The 23238-nt window shown below is 57.0% G+C and overlaps 1 protein-coding gene across 5 annotated transcripts in view; it reads left to right on the top strand.

The window, feature by feature from the left end:
- LOC122386683 (tyrosine-protein phosphatase non-receptor type 4-like) overlaps nucleotides 1-22981 on the top strand; it is an 82623-nt gene extending 59642 nt beyond the window's left edge. For all 5 annotated transcript variants that reach the window (XM_043376114.1, XM_043376113.1, XM_043376117.1 and 2 more), the window contains exons 12-19: nucleotides 9693-9878; nucleotides 16366-16480; nucleotides 16965-17093; nucleotides 19966-20091; nucleotides 20524-20640; nucleotides 20994-21220; nucleotides 21587-21871; nucleotides 22203-22981. In XM_043376114.1, the coding sequence (XP_043232049.1) occupies nucleotides 9693-9878; nucleotides 16366-16480; nucleotides 16965-17093; nucleotides 19966-20091; nucleotides 20524-20640; nucleotides 20994-21220; nucleotides 21587-21871; nucleotides 22203-22289 (1272 nt within the window). In that variant the 3' untranslated portion in view covers nucleotides 22290-22981. The remainder of the gene's footprint in view (nucleotides 1-9692; nucleotides 9879-16365; nucleotides 16481-16964; nucleotides 17094-19965; nucleotides 20092-20523; nucleotides 20641-20993; nucleotides 21221-21586; nucleotides 21872-22202) is intronic.
- The last annotated feature ends 257 nt before the right edge of the window (nucleotides 22982-23238 follow it).

A 23238-nucleotide genomic window follows, 5' to 3' on the forward strand; every position in this document is an offset into this window, starting at 1 on the left:
GCGGATTTTCGTTCTATGGAAAGAAATGAAGCAATTTGGTAGTTGATCTGTTGTCACCCTCCGGATAAGTCCGTTAGTGAACATTGCTAATTTGCGCTGGTGTCTGATCTGCACCACTTGGGTTATTCGCTGATCCATGCACTTGCCTCTTTCGACCGACGTGTGCCTACTGGGTCCACCGCCGACTGCCGGCCGGCCGCTCGCGGTGCGCTATGTCCATGTCCGACGGTCGTCGACCGGCCGCCGCGCGCTATGCCCGTGTCCGACGGTCGACCGGCCGGCCGCGGTACCCATGTCCGACGGTCGACCGGCCGGCCGCGGTACCCATGTCCGGGGGCAGTGACGGTCGTCGGCCGCGCTATTACCGGTCCGTGGCGCTGTGAATGAAGCGTCTGCGGTGTCGCAGCGCTCCCACGGGAGTGCGGCCGTCACAGCTGACGGGCGGCGCTAGTCACCGACTCGGTCATAGCTCGGCGCCCGCTCGGCAGTCAATCGGCCCCGCTAGGCATCCGCTGGACACCCTTTCGGCAGGTCCGCTCAGAATTCGTAGCTTGCGCGGCACCCGCTCTGGATACACAGCCTGCTCGGTCGCTGCTCGACTGTACCCACTCACCCATCGATGGACACCTGGCTGACCCCTTCGCAGCGCCCGCTTAGTTTCGGCACCCGCCAGTGCACACCAGGTCATCAACACACTCACACTCACGGCAGGCTACCATTCGGTAACCGGGACTCTAACGGCTAGTAACCAACAAACTCACGGGCTGTTCACGGCTGTCCCACGGCCGTCTTTTCGGCTTGGTCATTGAAGATCGTGGGTCGTTGGTAGCTCGCTCGGATGCTCACGGCAATCTCACGGACAGTCACGATTCAGTTTGGGCGAGTCTGCTGTCCCGTTTGTGCTGAATGTAACGAGCGCGATGGATGTGCCGAGAGTACTGAGACTGGGTGCTGCGGATGCCTTTCATCGTCGCGCTAGTGGAGATGGACACAATGGAGGTCTGCACGGACGGTGCTGTTCCAAAATGGACCGCTGGTCTGTATCAAAGCACCTATCTGACAGGCTGGTACCGTGGTGACTGGCCACTGAGATGGGGCTGTTTGGTTATTTTTGCAATCAACAATGGACTGGCGTGATGCTTCGCTTATGAATGGCTTTGGATATACCAACGTTTTTACAGCATTGTCGTGGGTAGTGCCAACATTCACTGAACTATTTTCGTGACCGGTTCTTTATCTAACGTCTTTTATCCACTAATACCGTCTCAATTGTTTTTGTCGTCGTCATGCCCGTCTAGCATGACGGCTGGCATAGTGCCACAGTCCGCTGTATCCGCCACATAAACTCACTCGCATTTATGTGGCATATATCCGACGCTGTTGTTCAGCTTCAGTCACATTGGGCCGGATGCTGGCGCTCAGCTCTGGAAGCCTAATGTTCTGTAGCTCAGAGAAAGCCCGATTTGGGTGCTTGGCTATAGTTCCAGGACACTCGAATTCCGATACTCTAATGCACTGTGCGCTGTTCACTCAGCACCAAACCACACCTATGTTGAAACCCCGCCGCTCCTACCAATATGCCACTGACCTGCGGACCGCTCCTACCCGCGTCGGCTGTATCACACGGTATCATGCTGGCCTGCAGCCCGTCCCACCCGCCTTCCCTGTTGCCGCCCGGACTCACCCCGTTCTGCAGTCTGTAAGGAGAGGAGGGGTGCAGCCATTCCGTGACCGTCCCCTGCGGACCCGCGGGCCGCGACATGATGTATAACGGTAACGGTGGGCTACAAGCACTCGTCTGAGGTGCCAGACATGTGCCGGCGGGCCGAACCAGCCTCCGCCGATAGGAGAGTGGTAAACAACGTGACTGTCGCAGAGACAGCGATTTGGTGAACCGGCCGAAACTTTCTGGCTGAATCTCCCAGCTGGTTATGCCTCAGGACAGGCTGATGTTCTGCAGTGTTATAGGCTGGCTTTCTCGGTGAGAGCGCTGAGGCCGCTCTTGCCGTGGCCTTAAGTGCTGCTTTAATGCGGGTCATTTAGTTTAGCGCGATTTTGCATTGCTTTTCGGCTTAGGTGATGGCTCAGCTCCTTCCATCTCCTAATGGCGACTTGGGAGTTTTGTCGCTTGGGACGAGTTGACAGCCTGCTGTTAGCCAGCACCTCACCTTTCTGCCGCTAGATGGCAGTGAGGTCAGCGGTACCCGCTGACGGTGAGCGCCGGCCGGGAGGTGGCGCGGTGCGGCCGACAGAGTTGCGCCAGTAGCTGCCGCGACGGGTAGTGAACAGTCTAGAGCGCCGAGTTTGGGAGTGACAGAGACAGGTTGTGGCAGTGAATGAGTTCACCAGAGGCTGAGGTTGAAGCGAGGGATCTCCAGCTCTCCAGGTACGGTGGCTGCTTCTCTGCGTGTCCGGTTTATTTATTCGCTCAGCCGCTGGTGCGTGTTTGTTTGCAATTGTCTGGATGTTTTGGGACACACACCGTGCCGTTTTCGGACACCGGGCGCTGTTTTACTGTGGATGTTTGTTATCTGCCGGCGTTTTTCTTGCAGCCAGATCAAAGGGAGAGTTTATAGGAGTCTTCCAGTGCTGGACAGCACTGTCACTGAAGCTCTGCTGCTGGCGGCAGCTGTTTATAGCTGGGTCATTGGCTTGTCACGGCAGAAATAATCCCTGATCGGTCGCTGAGTTATTTCTGCGGGCCGGCCCTGGACCGCACGTCGTCATCTGTCATCTACTTCCATTCATCTATCGTGCATTAGCAGCGCTACCGACCGGGCAGTCCTGAGGGATGTCTGGAGGATTAGTCGGGTCAGTCTCGGGCCCCGGACTGATATTTGCTCTGCTCTGGACTGCAGAGGGAGCCGTGGCGGTGATCGTGCAAAGGTGAACTGCCGGGGTAGATTAGTGCCTCCGCTTCTCCACTTGTTCGTGTCTCGCGACTCGCGTCATAGCTGTGGACAGATCATCCGTCATGGCCCACGTCTCCAGCAGGATGCGATGTTCTGCCACCCTCCGCTGCTGCTTCATGCCAATTGAAGCTCTCCAGCCTCCCACCCTCCCTCAGGAAGTTGTTCCTGTCATGGCTAATTCATTGTAAGGCGCAAAATCAGCACAGCGTGCCTCCCGGCGAGCGCGTGGAGGGGAGATTTGGGGAGGCGTGATCCGGAAACGGAAACGGGACCAGGTGCAGTCCTCTGGGGAGCTGGCCCCCAGGGCAGGGGAGGAGCGGCGAGCTCTTCAACTCGCCTGGTATTTGCTCAGACCGGCGCGGCGCTGGCCGTCCAGCCCTCAGGCTATGTGCGAGAGTGAACTTGAAGCGGCCCGGGGCTCCCACGCGGCGGTCAAATGTCGCCGCGATGGCTCAAAGTTCAGGTCGGATTCCGGAAACCACAAAAGGCAATTGTGCAGTGGTCAATGAGGTTAGTTTGTTTCCGCTGCTTTTTCTCTAATCAAAGCGTCTGGAGAGAATGGACCTATTTGTACTTGCACGGCTGTACTACCATTAGTGCTAATAGTAGCGAAACGGATGTGATTACAAATATCGCCCACTGCTGCAATTGACATTTATTCATAGATTGGCAGAGGGCGTATGAAATTAGACGGTGGAGCTCGATTTTATGGGTATGGGTGTCGAGCTTCATGCCTTGGACAAAAAATCAAAGCTTCGATCTAGCTAGTTTATTAGTAATTGGCGAAGGTGGTGGTCATCCTAGATCCTTCATTAGGGTGTGAGCTCGATACTTTCTTGATACCGACGCCCACATAAACACGTAGTAATTGCCAGAGCAATAGACACCACATCATTTCCATCCAGCTCAGTATTTTTTGTCGCCGCTCCGTTCTTTACAGGATTCGGTCGATTCGAGTCGCAATATGGAGATGATTTGACGGTTCTCCCGCCTGGCTCTCTTTCGGTGGTCGCTTGTCTTTTGGGTGTCCCGAATGGGCAGGTCATCTTCCCTCCGGCGGTGTCACTTAGGTCAGCCCCTGACTCACGTCAAAACCACGCCTGTTCACGTCAAAACCGCGCCACGTCACGTCTGAGCCGCGTCATATCTGGCCCTGTGTGTGTGCCTGAGTGTCGGCCCAGCCCGGCCCGGCCTGGCCCGTCTGTATCAGCACCTGGCGTCACGGCGGCTGCGGAGGGGCCCGGAGGAGGCCGGCCAGCCTGGCTCACCGCAGACCGCTCGTGGAATTCCGCCGCCGTGGAATCTCGCTCCCGCGCGCTCCGTGGCGCCGAGATGTCGACGGTGCGCCTAGAAGGAGCGGGGAGAGGGCAGGTTTCACAACCGGGGGTCATCAGAGCGAGCCGATTCGACGGAGCGTCTGAGTCATCGATGACGTCGGTGCCGACAGGCGGCTCGACTGAATGGACGGTAATGGAGGCATCGACCGGCCGCGACCTGAAGCCGCCGCCGAGTGGCTCTGTTGACTAACGTATTCATCGGCCGGCCCGGCCAGACACCGTTCCTCCTGTCTCCAAATGGGTCGGAGGTGGCGCTCCAGAGGTTCTGCTCTGTTTATCGGCCGCCGCTGTTGCTACCCACTCGATGGCGACACGATCTCGGGCTCAATAACTTATCGACACCACCGCGAGATTCCGGCTTGGCCTCAATACAGCCGCCTACAGGCGCCTATCTTCGCTGGCATGACGTCAAAAAATGTGCGAGGTATTGCAGTAACGGATCTGAGTTGCGTATTGAAGAGAGTGATATAATTGGAAAGCAGTTGAACCGTTTCAATGGTTTGTGGTTTACACAAAGCGTCCCTCCGGCTCCAACCACTGTATGATTTCCTGGCGATGCTGTTGCATAATCAGGTCATTATTCAGCGTTTGAAACTGAATCCATATTGCGTTTACATATTATGTAAGCGTTCGAAAATAGATTAACTCAGGTATTCACCGGAACTTGCCATCAATTATGGTCGAACGACAGCCATCGTTATGACTGTCGTTCTCCGAACCATCACACTGGAGTTCGAACGTTTGACCCATATACATTAATCGTTACGGCGCCCCCAAATACAAACCATCATCAATAGTCCTGTCGATCTATCGAACAAAGTCCATGAAAAGCTAAATGCCCCGCTTTGTTTTGGTTTTGTTGTGCCGTGGGCCGCGGTTCAAGCAGCGTGCGGCGCTCCCAGAATAGGTGCGGGCCATTTCCGGCGGCTGCACGGCACGGCGCCTCCGCGTGTGTGTGTCGATGTGTCTGTTGACCGGTCGCTAGGGGGGGGGGGGGGGGGCGGGCCACAGGTCGGCCGCGACCCGTCGCCCCGACACCAACCGGAACTGACGTCAGAGCGGTGGTCGACGGCTGTTACCCTTCTCAGGCACATGTCGCTACAAATGTAGATACTCATAGACAGAAAAGGTGAATACTTGTACCAATGGACTCTTTAGTCGAAAACAGGTGACCTCTAGCCTCGTAAACGGGGTGAACCAGGCCTGTCAGAGTGTGCCAACACCTGCCGTGTGCCCGTCTCCCGTCACCCGTCACCGTCACCCATCACCCGTCACCGTCACCCATCGCCGTCACTCGTCACCCCGCACCCGTCACCCGTCACCGTCCCCCGTCACCCATCACCCGTCACCCGTCGCTGCCGTCGTCGGCGCGTCGGCGCGGCGGCCGTGACCGTGGCGTTGCCGTCTGCGCCGACGGTGTTGCGCCCGCCCGCTCGGCCTGTCGGCCCTCCGTCGGCGGCGGCGCGGGCCAGTTGTGTTCCGACGTGACCCCCGCGTACACCCAGCTCGCTCCGATGGGGCTCCGGAGGCATCAGAACCGGCTGCGGATCCGCGTGCTCGACTGCGTACGTGACACGGGGAGCGGGACGTGATGTCGGGGTTGTGGTGTTGGTCTTGCTCGTGGTCGTGGTTGTGGTTGTGGTTTGGGGTCTTGGTTGTAATCGTGGTCCTGGTATAGAAGGAGATATTCTGAGGGTTTTGTGTTGACATCGAGGTTGAGTTGTGGTGTTGCTGGGTCCGTATTTTGTACTGTTGGCTTTGGATGTGTGTGTGAATGCGCTGTTTGTTTTTTTTTTGTGCCGGTCTCTTGCCTTATCAATGTGGAAACTGGATGGCTGGACAAATTAATATTTTCGAAGCTACCTTTGGGTACTGATATTGATGTTGGATGTGACCTAAAATTGAAAAATAGTTTGAAAAATAATCTCATATTTTAGCGGTGCTCTAAGCATTATTTTTACTATCCTGTCGCACAGTGCTCACACAAATGAGCGGGAAATATTCGTCTACTTTATATTGTCCCATGTTTTGTTCACCGCTAAATGCAGGCAGTCTCGTCATGTGTTGTCCCTTCCTCTTCTGTCACACCCCGTTACCTCCTCCCCTGTTCCGTCGTCAGTGTCCGCCCCGCTCCTCTCTTCGTCACGTTTTGTAGACAGCTGCCCCTCCGTACAGCCCTTCACCGTCCCTGCCATGAGGCGGAGGGGCTCCTCGCTGCCCCGCTCTCCCTGGGTGGTTGGCCGCGGCTGCCGCAGCTCGGCCACCCCTCGGTCGGTCGGAGACCAAACCGGTTCTGTTCGGGCCCCTCGCCTGTCTCGGCCGGGTGGCGTCGACTTTCCGCCGTGTACGCCGCAGAATGCAGGGGAGCTTTCAGGAAAAATTAAAGGCGAACGAGGCGACAGGGCTGGAGTGGGTATGCGGCAGTCTCGATATGGCTCGTGTCGAATTTGCTAGCCGTTTTTACGGAAGTTCGCCTTGGGTTGAGCGGAGCAGATGATTGTGCTGTCTCGCCTCTCGGCTCATGTGACTTGTCTTTCAGAACGTAGACAGTCGTGTGTGATGTCCTAAGGCTCAGTCAGTCGATAGTTTCCACCGCTGACGCCCATTTAAAACCCATCAGCCGGTATCCCTGGCGGGCGGCTCATCAGCGCTGATTTGGGGAACGGCGGCGGCCCCGGGCGCCAACACTGCACTGATGTCATAGTCGACTGTGTGTGTCTGTTGCCTCATCATATGCGGGAGCTGGCGCCGGGTTTACGCAATGTGTGTGGGACGCAAAGACGTTCCCTCGTCGTCACTGCCATTATTTCAGGCGGGCGGATTCGCGGCGACAGTCGTTTTTGCGTGGGTGGTGCTCTATATAGGAGTATATAATGTAAAGCTGGCTTCACACGGCAACCGGCAGCCGGGGGCGCCGACTCCAGCGCTGCATATTGTCGTCAGGGGGACATCTGTTCGGCGACCGGCCGACTGTCTGGTTGCATTAGGGCTGTGAGGTCAACTGTCCATTCTGATATTCGGCGGGCGATTCATGTCAAATGGCAGGGTGGTGTTTCCAACTCGGCGCCCGTTCCATGACACTGTCGACAGTTGGCAGTTGCCAGCTATGGCCTTGCCGCTGTCACTTATTCACCGACGCGCACTACCCTCCCCGGCCCCGCCGTGTCACTCGGTGACCCGGAAGCCGACCCGAGGCCCAGGTGTCGCCCCGGCGGCGACGGAGGCGGCCGCTGCTATCGCTCGGCTTTCGCGACGCACGGTCGTCGCCCCGTCGCGCTGCCGGGGACGGTGCGGCCGCCGGCGGGCGGGGGCGGGGGCGGTGTCGAGCGCCGTGTGACCGCCCGCCGTCCGGACGGTCGCCTTTCACCGAGCTCCGCCGCCGCCGGTGTGTTTTTACTGGAGCAGGCTTGCGAAAGCTTGGGTGTTGCCCTGGCTGGGGTGTGTATGGGTGCATGTGGAAGGGAGGACCAGTGGCGGGTACAAGAACCAGGCTGGTGATCGTAGGTCGTGGTGTCGTTTCAAAACGTCGCTTTCCCCAACTGACGAAAGGTTTGGCATTTCTACTCTTTAAAATCGACTTTTCAGTGTTATACCAACGTTTCTTGGCGCCACTGAAACTAAATGTATTTCTCGCAGAGCAGTGTCGGACTATCTCACCCTGCATTGGGTAGTTGCAGGAAGATCGAGCCGCACTATGCAATGCTCTCTCCACTTGGAGTACGTTACACTACAGACCGCCGCCGTGAGTGCGGCTGTCGTTACGTGTTGAACCCAATGGCCCCGCTACTGCGCCGCCCCGCACCCCTACCCCCTTCTTACTCCTGTCCACTGCGGTATCCCTGGATCAGCCGAGGGAATATTTCGGGGCCGGTTGTCGGCCGGACACGGCTCGTTGCCGAGACACGCGGCTGGAACGCAGAGAGGAGGGAAGGAGTGACGGTTGCGGCCTCTCCAAATGTTAGAGGCTGAGATGATAGTAGCGAAGTCACAGGGATGGTTGGCTTTTTGCCTTGAATCCCTTAAAGCCACTCGCTTGCTCTCTATATGCTTGCTTGCTTGCTATATCTGAAATATGTTAGGAAATCAGTCATCTAGTAAAATATTCTCCTGATGCCTGATATGCCTAATGCCGAGGTAAAGTCTATTGGTGGACTGCTGAAAGTCTTTTGGTGGTCTGCTGATAACGGCCACACCACGCTGAAAATACCAGCTGAACGTCTGTCTGCGCGATAAATGGGCTCCCACGCCGAGACCCGCCCGTCCTGTGACCCCGCTCCTGACCCTAGCCAATACGGCCTTGACCTTTGAGGCCCGCTACGCTGACCCGTGCCTAGCCCGCCCAGGGAGATATTACCCGAGCGTGCTACTATGCGGGTGCGGGTTAATAACCAATGTATGAGGTGCTGTTCCCATCTTCGGTCGCCGGACTCCAATTGGACGTGGGCTAACATTAGATGTAATAAGTGCGTTCCGTTCGCGACTCTCCCGAAAAAGTGTTAGATGGTCTGATCCCAGCCGCTGTGCAGAAAATTTAGCCAGCTGTGATGTTTCTACTGAAAATCTTGCACTGTAGTGCGCTAACGACCACCAGGCTTGTCTTCTGGTACTTGCTTCAGCGTTTCAAAGGCCATCACTATGGTGGGCTGGTGCGGAAATTTTACGCAGAAACACAGTTGTGTAACGTGTTGTTCGCGCCTCCAAATTGGTGCGGCTCGAGCAGCGTTGCAACATCGCATTAGGGTTCACGGATGGAGCGTGCCTGTGCGAGCAGACGATCTCGCAGGATCGCGCGGAGCCTTGTTAGTCGACTCACTGGCGCGGACGTCTTCGCTGTCGTTTGATTCTTTTCAGAGAAAGACGCAATAATGTTACACTTTCGGATCACGTCCCATTCATTATCGTTGACGTGTATGTTGCCTTTGACGAGGCTGGAAGTGCGTTGTCTTCTGGTCGGCTTGTTATAACATCGTTTTGCTGTCTGACGGAGTCACCAAACCACTCTTCCGTATGTCTGCGTGTCTCATTCACTAGCGATATGTCTATCAGTATGTGTATAAGGGTGTTTAGGTCTCCGGTCTGTGTAAATGTATATGGTACTCCGCATGCCTCAACTAACTCCGGTGACCTGCCAGTCATCCGTGGCATAATCGGCATCTTCTTTCCGTTAGTGCTCCTCGATCGGTCTGTCACTGGTCCGTAGTTGTTTCGTCCCTGATATGTCATACGGCTGCCACTGCTCCATGACTGATCCATTAGTCCTCGAAGCTTGACCACTGTTCTGTCACCGACTGCCTTCGGTCCATCGCCGGTTCATCGCCTGTCGCTGTCAGTCGCGGTCGGGTGGCTGCCGCACTGTCGTAACGCCGCCCATCAGAGCAGTCCGCCGGCGGCGGCCGCTCCCACGCGTCCCAGCCCGCTCTGACTGGCTCCATTTCCTCCGCAGAGTAACGGCCACACCGAGAGTCCGTGCGGCAGTCAGGTGGTGATCCACATGAAGCCCGACGACCAGGGCCGCTACGGCTTCAACGTCAAGGGCGGCGCCGAGAGCAGCACGCCCGTCACCGTGTCCAAGGTGGCTCCGAACGCTCCGGCCGACCGCACCACGCCGCGCCTCAGCGAGGGTGACCAGGTGAGAAAGGCGGTCGCGGGGTAGTGTGCCCTCTGCCCAGGCTGGGATGGCTGTGAGAAGTATGTAGTAGATGCCAAGGATGTATGTTGGCGATTTGCGAAGGGGAGGCAGGAGACGGTAGCAGATAGTGGGTGTGTTAGAGAATGAATAGCGTGATGAGGTGAATGTTTTGCGTAGGTTTTTATTGTTTTTCTTTTCGTCTGTGTATGGGCGGAATTTTGATGAATTGGTTGAGACGTGGGATGTGTCGGTTGCGTGATTTCATCAGGCCGTGATTGCGTGTTCGGCTCGGGTGAAGCTGGGAGGTGCCGCGGCTTGGTGGGTGGAAGTCTTGTGTCTCGAGAACTGGGGCAGTGTACGGGCGCCCCGGGGGACATTAGAGAGTATGGGGTGAGAAAAGCATATGCTTGGCCGGTGAGTCTGAGAGAATTTCTTTCACCGTAAAACTAACATCTGAAGATATATTGAACGTCTGCCAGGGTATGAGCCAACAAAATTTATTTGTTGAAAACCCGGATGGCAGGAATATCTCCAGGATTGGTCTCATATTGCTGCTGTCTGCGCTCAATGAACGAAGTGTACCGGAGCGGCTCAGTTGTGTATCTGTTGACTCGGACCGGTGGTCGGTGAGGCCTCTGATGTGATTGGAACGTACTGGGTACGCCCTGGGTCCGCTGGCGACGTCAACTCATCATTTAGCAGGCACAAAGCGTACCATTCGCGGTGAAAATTCTGCCCGCCGGTCCGACCCTCCCACGCGGAGCTATACTCGGCCGGCCGGTCACAGCCGTGCCTTGGATACTGCAACATCTCACACCGCTGGCATCCTAAAGTTGATTCGACAGGGGGAGCCTCGCAACCCACATCTTCCCGATGGCAGGCGCATGCTGAGCATGGCTCGGTATTGCACATACCCGTCTCGTGGAATCCAGCATGACCTTCACGGGTCGCCCCGCTGTCGCTCCAGAGTCGCCAGTTCTGGCATCTGCCGACCGGCGATCGCCGCTCCATTGTTGTTACGGACTGGCTTACATAACCCCAGCATTGTACTGGTGCGTCCTGCCCAGCGACCCCCATCCCTGTCAGTCTCAGACAAACTCCGAGCGCTATAACTCTGTCCATAAATGTCGGCGGCAGAGGCAGAGACCGTGCAGCGCGGCGTATCTGAGGCAGCGGACCACTCGCGTGTGAGGACAGCGAACCATCCGCGTGGCGTAGCTGTGACGGCCGCATTAGTCCGATCAAACGCACCGAACGCTTAGCCGGCCGGCCGGTCCATCAGCTATGATACAGCTGTCCGTCCGCGCTTGTCTGAGACTGAGACAGCGATCCATTCTCGTGTCTCGGACAGCGATCCATCCACGCGTGTCTGTGTCGCCCGGTTCGGCTCGGTCCCACGGCTAATGGCGGCTCAGCGGACCGGCTCAGATCATCAGTGCGTCAGTGGCACGTGTCAGGCCGAGCGGCCGGCGGCACCCGGCGACCCGTGTCGGGCCGGGGCACGATCCGACGGAGTCCCTCCGACCCCGGCCGCGGCTCAGCTGCGGCGACATGAAATAGAGCGGGGAAGCATTGTTTGGTAGCTCAGTGGTGAAGTAACTACTGAGTTAGGGTGGGCTTTGCTAGCAAGGGTAGTGTTATATAACGGAAAGCTCGAACAACTGGGGCTTTGAAGATCATCGTCGTTTAGGTGATTGTTTTGATTACGGGCAACTTAGTCCATGGTCTGACCTGACCTGACCTATGCTGGGATGACTCATTTAGTCACAATACCGATTTAGGGGTTAGCTTTTAGTACATTATACATTGACACAATATCTGGTGTTAGGTGAGTCAGTGAGTCGATAAGCCACGTGAGTCAATGACTCAGTGAGCCGGTTGAGCCGCGCTGGGTAGTACACCATCAGCTCTCCGAATCGGCCAGCCTCCCCGGTTCCCGCAGCAGCTCGGCTCTATTTTGGTGTCGGCGACGGCGGCGGCGGGATCGCTGCTTCCGGCGGCCGCGCGCCATGATCGTCTGCTGCGGCCATCATGGCGCTCGCGCGGCGCTGGTTGTGTCATTCGACGTGAGACTTCGTACCTCCCACACAAGGGATGTTATGGTTGCGATATTCTTGCAATTCCTTTCCAGGCTAGTTTTGGTGATAATAAGTTGCCGCCGTTTTGTTGTGGTCCTGCTTTGAATTAAATGGTAAAGTTAATGTGGATTGATTCACTGTGTCATGGAGATATCATAATCATTTTCAGTAATGCTCACAGCAAGCTCATCTTTAAATGACCCTGCAGATGCGTCAATCTCTGTGTCCCGTGCTATGTGCGGGCGCTGGGCGGGCCATGGGTGTCTGCCAGCTTCCGTCCCACGTTCCGCCGTGCTCTGCGGGACGCAACCGGCTGCCGTGGGCCCCAGATGGCCCAACCCAGAGCCGCGCCTACCGGGGGCGCGCGGAGATGGATGACGCCGTGGTGTGCGGTGGGATGAGCGCGGAGGACGGGTGGGATGGGCGCGGTGGGAGGACGTGGGATGGGCTTGGTGGGATGACATTAGATAGGTATTGTAGCGGAGGCAGTGAAGGGCGTGTCCCTTCGCATGGTCCAGAGGTCAGCGTGCTGAAATGAGGCGTCACGTCAGCTACGAGCAGGTCTAATGACAGCATGTCTGTTGGGGTGTCCTCGCGGAGAGGAGGCAGAGCAAGACCAATGGTGTAGCGACGTGACGACCGGGCCCATATAGCACAGTACCGCCGGGCTCGGAATAGTTTACGCCGGTTCTTACTGGAATGTGACGATCAGAGTCGTCCTGTGCCGCGTCGAGAAACGGTCCGTCACGGAGAACTTTGTGGCGAATGTCCGGATTGCAGTCGGCTTCTTCCTCACGGAAGGCTCTCGGTACACGTGAGTGAGCGTCACGTTCATGCCCCGTGCACACCCAGACTGGGTCACGTGCTGACACCCCCTCCCTTTGAAGTATTTCCTGTCCGAGGTCACGTGCTATGTTAGCCCGCGGCTTCAGCGGATGTTGGAATTTTCCTAACAACTTAGCAATCAAAGCTCATGAGTGAATACTTCATATTTACGTGAAATTCGTATGTGAGACTAAAGCCCTAGGAAATCAAATCTTTATATTTGGTTTATAATCCGAGCTATGAAATCTGTTTCCGTGAACATATCGGCTCGATACTTGGTGACTCATTTCCGTGCGTCTCTGACGGTGTCGACGGGTCCCGAGGGTCCCCGATACAGCTCGTCGGCAGGACGTTTGATCGACACGGGAAGTGTGTACGTAGGGGGAGGGGAGAAGGGGGAGTGACGGCCCACCTGTGGCGCAGCAATGAGTCAGAGACCAGAGTATCACAGCAGGTGTGCTGTCTGGGGTTGTGAGGTGAAGGTCTCCGCGTTACCGCACCGTAGTATCGCGAGCGAATGCTGTCGACCTGGAGGTCATCAGTCTGTAGCACCCCGTCGGCCGGCTGCAGCTAGCAGCAGTCGACCTCCAAACAAACTGTCTCTTCGGCGAATTGCATCGTGGGGACCGGATTCAAAGAAACATAAATGAAAAATCAGGATAATTTGGGACGGGAAGTGTCTAAAGCAAACGTTGTTAGGTACATTATGACAGTCTTGATTTGCTTCATTTTTAGTGTTCCCGCTCGTCGTATTAGATTTTGCAAGGCTTCGTAACATGCTTTTTTGACGCCGCAGCTTTTCCGGAACCTAATGCTGCTACCATAAGGGGTTTTGTTCCGTTCATCCTGTCTCCCTCCTATACATTCTTGTCAACTTGGTTCTTTCACCCCCGTCTTCCGGTCATTTCCTTTCTCCTCTCACCGGTTCCTTTCATCTCCTGTCCTCTCCTCACCCCTCCCCTATCTGTCGGCTTCGTCGTCGGCCGCTAAGCTTTGTAGACCCAAGGCCGCGACCCAGCCACCCCTCACCTGACCCATATTGTCGCCCGGGGCTGCGGAAATGACCGCCGACCCCCCGGCGCGCTGCCGCCGTCTCCGACCCTGGCCGGCCGGCCGGCGCCGTGCTAAATCTGAGCCGTTTCCGGACTGGCTGCCGACGGCGGAAACTGGAACAAAGCTGCCGCCCCGCCCGGGCCTTTGAGAGCTGGTCGGAGCTGCCGGCAGATGACAGGCCGCGTATGGAACAGCCTTGTCAGCGGAGGGCTCCCGGAGAGTTCCCAGAGTGCTCCCGGAGAGTTCCCGGAGTGCTCGGAGGGTCGTCGAGTGTGCCCCTGGGCCGGATTTGCATCCAGGGATCAGAGGTTTTCCCGGGTGTATTTACAGAGTTCATTGGGCACGATCTGAGTTCATAAGTACGCTCCGGGCTCGAAGGGATTTGTGGGTCAGAGAGTGCGTGCTGCTCGGCGCGCTCTAAAATTAATATATTACAGCTTCAGGTCATTAGCGTTATCCATGAACCCACTGAAGCGTCACCAGATTGTCAACCAGTCCGCTCGAATTTGCGGTTATCTACGTTATTGTAATCAACACCAACCGCCTGTCGTTTTACCTATATCACTCCTTCCTCCGGATGATACCGGCTGTGGTATGTCTCTGTTTGTCTGTGTTGCATCGCACCAAGCGTCATCGACCTTTGTCGGGCAGCAGGGTCACGGCCCGTCGTCAGTGGTCTGCTGGATCGATGCCACCATTTATCCTGAAGCCGAGCTGGGGTGTTTATTCAGCCGGCTGTGGCGCTCGGAGCCGTCTAACCGCAGCTCCCCGGCGACACGGTGTCAGCGACACCCCTTGACCGAGGTAACGAGCAGGCGCCGCTCTGAAAGGCCTCCAAGACGGCGGGGGCGGAGGCGGCCGAGCTCTGGCGCCGGCGTTTCCAGTGCGGGTCGTTGCGCCGCGCCGCCGCCCACTCCTCTGCCGAGGCCGGTTCGGAGCTGTTACTAGGGTGGTGTCAGTCTGGTAGCCATAAGAACTGGAAGTCGCTCGGTAGCGTTTTGTTGTGAGCCCCACAGTGGCAGCGTTGGGACGCCGGATCGTGGGCAGTGGTCGAACGGACGACCGGCGAATTCGTGGCATTCTGTTTGGGCGTTGTCATGGCGACGATAAGAGGCCAGTGTGGGGTTGCAACGCCGTTACATCAGCTCACATCAGTTTGGTCGTTTTTGACGGAATTAGGAAGTATGTGACTCGGTGACTCTGAGCTACAGTGTACTGGGTAGCTGTGGCAACAAAACACGCCCATGTACTTTGAGATATCCCAGGTTTTATCCGTTCGTGAAGTGGCCCAGTCGACTATCGATGTACCGCCGCTAGCTCGGTTCGTCGTTCACGGTCACACCGTTATGCTGACCGGTAGCGGCCCGGTGCGGTATTTAAATTCGCCATCTGTCTGGTCATGGGCCGTCTCCGGCGGCTACCCATCTGTGCCGCTCCGCGCCGCGCCGCGGCTCTCTGCAGTGACGCAGCGCCGGCCGCCTATCGTGGCCGCATCTCGCCGCCCCCGCCCCCGCCCCCGCCCGCGCCCGCTGCGTGCTCCATGGGCGGCTTGCAGGTCATGTCGTCGTGCACGGTACCGCCTATGTTAGGCAGCTGCACGCGCTACGTCGCACAGAGCGGGGGAGGCGACTTGGGCGTGCTCTGGTCCTCCGAAGGACACTGGCGATGGTGCACCCCGGCGTGTGCCTCCTGTGTACCCGGGGATGGAGAGCGGTGGCGGAGAGTTCATCGGGTCTGCCCAGACCCGATGGGTAGACCGACCAGCCACCACCTTTCTCAGACGGAGTTGGCCCGGTGCCGATCGCGGAGGCGGCTTTCACTGGGATCGGGCGAGGCTCAGTCAGTCAGTCGCCGACCGCACCTGTTGCGTACCTGTCGACGGAGGCAACTGTGCAGTTTGCTGAACAACTCACCACACAATCCATTGGAGAGTTTCCCAGTCGTGTCGTATCAGCGGCACAGACTTGTTTTGGAAAGCTCGCATGACTGAGAAATGGTCTGTCGCTGAAAGTTCGCGTGATTGGAAGTATGCGAAGGTTTCCTGGTGGCTGTACGTCACTGTCATTCCTTTTGTCTCACTGGCGTTTGTTCCTTTTGCGGTGGGGCTACTGCTAGTATTGTGTGTTCGTTTTCCGTCGTGTTTTATCCGTCGGTTCCATTTTGTGACAGCAAATATATGATAAACAGTCTTCCTGCCGTCGGACGCCGGGCGCCACAGGGGATGCTCGGTGCTCGCCCCGGCCTCGTTTGGCCAAGTTTCCGATGGTGTGCACTGAGAACATATCGGTGCACGGACGAGTCCGGAGCCGGCGGCGAAAGGCCCCGGGCGGCGGTGCGGAACTTTACTGACCGGACGCAGTAGGCGATGTTTAAACGGGCTGGGTTGGTGGCCCGAGGGCGCAGACCAGGGCCTAGACCGCGGGAAAAGTCAGCCTGCGTCCGCTGGGTACCCGCGAATGCAGCAGGATCGGTATGAAGTTTGTCCGACAGTAGGCCGCGTGTCTGACGTTAGTTACCGTTTTGTCCGACAGGTGGTGCTCATCAATGGCGTGGATGTATCGGGTCTGAGCCACGATGAGGTGGTCAGCTTCATCCGTTCGTCCCGGGAGCGGCACAGTGAGCTGGTGCTCACCGTACGGCCCAGCGGTGAGTGCGTGAGAGGGGAGACAGGGGTGGGGACTCCGTGAGACGGAGGGAGAGGGGCCCGTGAGACAGAGGGACAGGGGTCCGGTGAGAGGGAGGGAGAGTGACATGAAGTAGGAGGAGGGAAGGCTGCTGAGGGATGGAGGGTGGTCCAACTGTGGGTTAGCGTGGGGCTTGAAGTAAGATTTTGGGGATCAGTAAGATTCGTGCTGTTGAAATCGATTGTCGTTGTAGCATATCCTCACGTCTGACTCATATTAACGAATGACTCATTAACGCAGCTGGCTGTTGTAAATTCATGGGATTGATTTTCTAGAGCTTAGGCGGACGTCACATGTGTTCTTAATAAGGAACCAGTAGCGGTTCTTGGAAGTGTATTTGGCCATTGCGTTGATAATGAACAGGAATTAATAGGGAGAAACCCTCCACGCGTACCATTCCCGTTGCGTGCTCTGAACTGACGCCGATACACTGTGCCGTTTTTCAGTGAATTACGAGGGTAGCGGCGGGGACGGCGAGGAGCCTCTGGTCCAGTATGTGCCCGACACGCCGTATGTGTCGCTCAGCCTGCCCGATGGCGACCCGCTGGCACAGTCCATGCTGATGCTCTCTGAAGGTGAGACGAAATGTGGTGACTAAATTTCAGCCTTGCTTGGGGTTGTGGGGTGACTGAACGTGTTGTCAACCTTACGACAAATTAAATGTGATTGGCTGGTTTTTTTTGCGTGGTCTTACGATTTTGGTAAGTTGGTAGGCTGGCACACATAAAGACACAGATGTGTACTTTGAACAGGTCTTGAACCAGGTAGGTCACATTTTTTTCCATGAAGAACTGGCCTCTACATACTGGAACTAAAACTGTGTCATTTAGAGCACTTCGCCTTCAGACCGCTCACCACCATTTGCCTCCCCAGCCCTTCCGTCCCGTCCTATCCCATGGACCCGCCACTAGGAGCTGTTGCGTCTGCACCGTACCCCTTCCCAGCCCCGATCGGGGCTCGAGATCCCGGGCTTCCGGCGCGCCTAATGGTTCAGCTCGCCGTGGAGGCGGCGGCTGTCGTCGGCTCGGCCTGGGTAGGTCGTTCCACCAACTGGTGCTGGTGAGCGGCGCCGTCAGTGCGGTACAGATCGCCACAGATCACACAGATCACAGATCGTATGGTGATCGCCGAACCACGTGTATCCGTGGCGATCGGACAAGGATTTTGGCAATGGCAAATGCTGGGTAAATTCAGTAGTTTGGCTACACTAGTTTTAGATTAGCGATTAAGTTTATGAGGAAAATATCCTCGCAATGTTTGTCGCTGCATGATGATAAATTAATAACGAAACGTCAACACGGTTCGCGTGGGTCGGCGGCATTACGATCCATTTACCCTACCCATTCAGCGCTATGAGTGAGCCAGAGTCTGCTCGCGGCACTACTCCGTACACGCCCCCACTCGGTCCATTCATGCGTACCGGCCATATGACTGGCTGCTGGACCGCCGGGCCGGTGGGCGCGTCAGCCAACCCGTCCGGCCCGCCCTGGCCTCCGCCAATCAGCGGCGTCGCACGCGCGCCGTGCTCGCCGCCGCGGCGATCGATGCGCGCCGGAAGCGTCGACGCCTGTCGGAAACTGCCCACCGCCGCCAACTGACGCGCCACCAAATGGATTGGCTCGGTGACCTGCGCCGTGCACGGCCCGGCCGGCGCGATCAGCGGCCCGCTTAGGGTCGGCGGCACGCACCCGACAGCCGCGGAGCTGTGCTGGTGAGGTGACCCGCGGCCCCGCGGGTGGGCGGGCGAGTCGCTGCCCCCTGCGTGACCGGCGGGGATCAGACATCAAACGGTGGCTGGCTGTCGCCGTCACGCCACCCCAGAAGGCGGGGGCCGGTCCGACGGCGGGTCAGAGGGGAGGGCGGAGGCACAGTGCCGGAAACGGGCGGACAGGTGGCGAGGGCGGTCTGGGAGGCGGCCCAGCAGCTGCGCAGCTGGAGCTGGAGCTCCTCCAGCCAGGAAGGCCTGTCTGGCTGCCGGCAGCTGCGAGCTCCGGGCCCGGCGGGGTCGCTGGGGAGGACGGGTCGCGACGGTGCTTCTATGAACAGCCGGTCCCGCTGCGCAGTTGATGCCCAGCTGGGGCCGAGCCTCCGGGGGTGGCTGGTGAGGAGACAGCGCCATCTGCACCGGCCGCTGCCGTGGGACCGAGGAGGGCGCCCGCGCGCTCACTGCGCTCCAGCCGAGTGGGCGTATGAGCACTGAGCGGTGCGTAGGGACGCCCGCAGTGCTCCGCTCAGGCGGCCATGGGTCTATTTTGGGTCGGATCGCGACCCGCTGAGTGGCGCGCTCTCAGCTGAGATAGATGTGGAGAGAAACCTGCGTTGGCGGTGTAGTGGGGATCGTGGGACCGCGCTCGGCTCTTAGGGTCAGCTCAGCTGCTCTTGTCCGCCCAGAGATGTTGTCGAGATAGCCTGAACGACCCTATGAGGGTATTGTACTGGGTATTGCTACATCAGCGCTTACCATTGTAAGCACGCAAGCATTTTTCTAGGACACTTCGAACAACATCATTCGATGGAACTTCATGCGCGTGATCTTTTTAGAAATATGACGCGTTTGGTGTTCTTTTCAATTTATTATTTTCGTCTCAGTCGTCACAGATCTCCTTCCCCTGTCTTAAATACGATCTGCTTTAATTTCCTAGTCTTGTCTTGGAACGCATCTCTCATTAAACAATAAGGCACCAGTATTGACGATGGGTCACTGGTTGCATAAGAATTGAATATGAAATAAGAATTGAAAATAAGAAGCATAAGAATTGAATATGCGTTTGTCATCCATTCATTTGCCTAGCGGAATGAACTGAAAACTTAAAACACAAACAGCTACCGTTCCGGCCATTGCCATCTAACCCACGTCCCTGACTCCTGAGCGTTGTCATATGACGGTTTGGTGGCCTATCAGTCCTTCCCTGAACTCCATTCACCTGATGATGACGTCACTGGACCAGTTCAGACGCCGGCGTCGCCCCGAGCGGCCGCCCAGAGTTCTGTTCAGACAAGTTACCGCCATTCAGCCGTGTTTGCCGCTGGAGCGCCGTGAATCATTGATGTGGGAATGTTTGAGAACTGTGTGGGCAAGCTCGAGCTGTGCTGGCTGATAGCAGGGCGGCGGCGGAGGCAGCTTATGTAACAGTCTGGTATGTGGGGTGACTGACTGACTGGTTCTGCATCAATGGACTGCCGTTTATGGCTATGTTACTGGTGAAACTGTACTCTGAGCTGTGAAACATTTGTGACAGTTCACGACTGGGAAGATTTCGTAGAGAAAAGGTCACCGAAGCAAAATAATGTTCCCCAATCCACATTCCACATCCGTAGTGTTCCGCTGAAAGTATAGCACATACTGGCATTGTGGCGAGTGGCGACCCACCTGACCCAGTCAGCTCCATTGACACCTCTATGACCTCAGCGGACCCTACCTGACCCCTGTATTCCCTCTTTTTGCAGCGCTGGCGGGCGGCGCGGCGCGGTCCGAGTTTGAGAAGCTGCCGCGGCGGGCGCCCGGTCTCTCCATGGACGACTGCCGGCTGCCGGGCAACCTGGCCAAAAACCGCTACCGGGACATCTCGCCATGTGAGTGGTCAGCTCGGAGCGGCGGCTGAATGGGGGAAGAGAGGGGCATGTCACACTGCTAGTGGATCTGGATGAGAGTCGTCTAATAACAATGAGGAGGGTTTGCGTGAGATAAAGTAGAAGGGAAAGACGTATCCATCGTAAGAAAGGGGCAAGGCCAGGTTCGGGATCGTTATGCGTCGTTTACATGACCATTCTGCGCTCTTTGTGTGCGGTTTGAAGTGGGAGGCTCTGTAATAGTTCTATTGACGTCAATGCATTTTTGCGAACGATTATCTCTGAATCATTAGCCCATTCTAGGACCGCGTTAGTACTCCGTGGGTGGCGCTCGGCCCGTTTGTGGTAGTTCCGTGCCCGATGTGCGCTGCCCACTGATGGGGGCGGTACTGACGCCGCCCTGACGCTCACTGACGTCTCTCTCTCCGCCGTCAGATGACGCCACGCGGGTTCTCCTGACGTCGGCCGAGTCGGGCGACTACATCAACGCCAACTACGTCAACATGGAGGTGCCCGGCTCGGGCGTCGTCAACCGCTACATCGCCGCGCAGGGTGCGTGACTCGGAGCGGAGGGAGGGGTAGGATACGAGACCTCTGCACAGTCCTGCCGCAGGATTGTCCAGAGGGCTCTGAGCATCCGACGCCTCTGTAGTACGGGCTGTCATGGGACTCTCGGTTGCTATATTCACCACTGTAAGGGGGCACTCAGGTGCAATAAAGTTCGTCCCTCCTTGCGATAAGGTCTAGTTCACTGTCTGTCCATGCATAATAGGTATCTATCATCGCGGATTGTGCCTTTTCCTCTCGCTGTTGTATTCAGTGCCGGGAGCTATGCCGCTGCCCTCCCGTTACAAACACACGCTCTCTCGGACTCACCGCTAACCGCACCCCTCCTCTGCGCGCAGGTCCTCTGAAGCACACGACGGACGACTTCTGGTCGATGGTGTGGGAGCAGCAGTCGCCCCTGGTGGTGATGCTCACCACCCTGGTGGAGCAGGGACGCGTCAAATGCCACCAGTACTGGCCCCCTCCCGGCGAGAGTCGCCTCCACGGCCACCTGCGCGTCAGCACGGCCAGCCAGCAGCTCACAGACAGCTTCGCCTTCCGAGAGATCACACTCGTCTGCGAGGAGGTGGGTCTCACTCGACCAGGGGTTTTTGTTGTGGTTGGGGGAGGCTGCTTAGGTGTATCGTTTGAGGTTCATCAGCTGAATGTGTATGGGGGCTGGTGCTAATTGTTTGTAAAAAAAAGTGTCTTAAAGTATACCATACATACAATCTGTATTTTTGTGTTGTAACGACTTCTGCTGAACAGCATGATTAAAAAACATTCATTTATTTTAAATTTGCTAAAAAGTTCGTCTTCCTTCTTATTCTGCTCGTAAGCCGCCTTATTTCTTTTTTCTCCAATGCGTTGCTCCGCCTTTCACGGCAGAACCCTCCCCGCATCCGCTGTGTACCGCTCACCTCTGACACTCCCCCCCCCCCCTCCCTCACAGACGGGCGAGGAGCGTCACATCTCTCACATGCAGTACGTCTCGTGGCCGGACCACGGCGTGCCCGAGCAGCCGGCCGACTTTGTCCAGTTCGTGCAGCGGGTGCGCTCGGCGCGCGCCGGCCTGGTCGAGCCGACCGTGGTCCACTGTTCGGCCGGTATCGGCCGGACGGGCGTGCTCATACTGATGGAGACGGCCATGTGCCTGATCGAGGCTAACCAGCCCGTCTACCCGCTGGAGCTGGTGCGCACCATGCGGCGGCAGCGCGCCATGATGATCCAGACCCCTGTGAGTAGCGGGATATGGAGTGTGGGTGTGCAGCTAACAGGCTACCGTGGTAGATAATTAGTGAGATGGATTCGTTGTATTCAAATGGTTGCGGCTTTTGATATGAGTGTTTCGGCTGATGAGTAGTTCTCCCACTAAGCCGGGTGCTGTTTTCGGCTGCCATGGGGCTGTTTCAGTTTCTTGAAAGAATAATCAATTTTTCCGAAGTAGTTAAAAGATACTCAAAGGTATACAGCGTGAACACCTGTCCAGCCAGGTAATTGATATGGTTGCACGTGAACCTTGACGGTGTACCAGTGTTCTGACAGCGCCTGCCCCGCTGTGTCCGCAGAGTCAGTACCAGTTTGTGTGCCAGGCGGTTCTACAGGTGTATCAGGAGGGCACGGTCCGACCTCTGCCCGAGTACACTCAGAGGTGAGCCCGACATACCGTCCAGACTCTCCCCTGCTGCTGCCGCTAGTCACGCTCCAAGTACAACTCGCCCGTCGACCGCAGGCTGCCAGTGACATCTGCCGGCGGTGGAAGGCAGTCGCAGTGCCGGACTCTGACGCCGGATGGCGCTGTCGGCGGTCTGTAGGCGAGGCGCCGTGTCGACCGTACAGCGGGCGCCGGACCTCAGAGCGGGCCGTACTTTTGTACCGTGGGCTCGGCCGGCGCGTGTGCGTGGACCGGAGGCTGTGCGTATGTGTGCGAGGCGCGTGCTGGCCTGTGTGAGGATACGGCGGGCATGGCCGCTGTGCGCCGTCTGTGACCGGCGCAAACCGTCCGGCGGCACAGCGCCGGGCCCCACCGGCCTCTGATGCTGTAATGAGCTTTGGATTTGCTTTATGATCTCAGTTGATTTGAGGTCGGCCGTCTGCCGTGTCTCCCGGCTGCCGCCGCCGGCCCGCCGACTGGGACTTTACTCTCAAATGTGTGCATTGTTATTATTGGAGCCGTGTTGTGTGTACTTTGGTCCTCATTGCTGATTGCAGCGATTGAATTGTGAAATATCGTGATTGTCGGTGAGAAACGTTTACTCCTGAATCAAACCCAGAAGCTGACGGTTTCAGTTGTTCTAAGATCGGTTTTAATACAAAATGAGGACAGTGCACTGTCACCGTTTGAAAATATTCTTTAATTGGTTAGTGCAATCGCATGTGACTCTTCATTTTGTTATTGCACAGAAGGTTCGCTTAGCTTTGCGAGAACATTCTTATGGCTTTCGTGGCAGAACTGGTGGTCGGGTCTTGTCATTTCTCGCGAAAACTGCTGACCAACCTGGTGGGTATACTAGTGAGCGAGTATGAACTACATCCAAAATGTCCTCACATCCGCTGTTATGAAGTGGGTAACTCTGAAGTGAACCGACTTCGGAAGTGAGAGTA

Source organism: Amphibalanus amphitrite, unplaced genomic scaffold, assembly GCF_019059575.1.
Source record: "Amphibalanus amphitrite isolate SeventyFive unplaced genomic scaffold, NRLGWU_Aamphi_draft 000259F_arrow, whole genome shotgun sequence".
NCBI classification, from domain to species: Eukaryota; Metazoa; Arthropoda; class Thecostraca; order Balanomorpha; family Balanidae; genus Amphibalanus; species Amphibalanus amphitrite.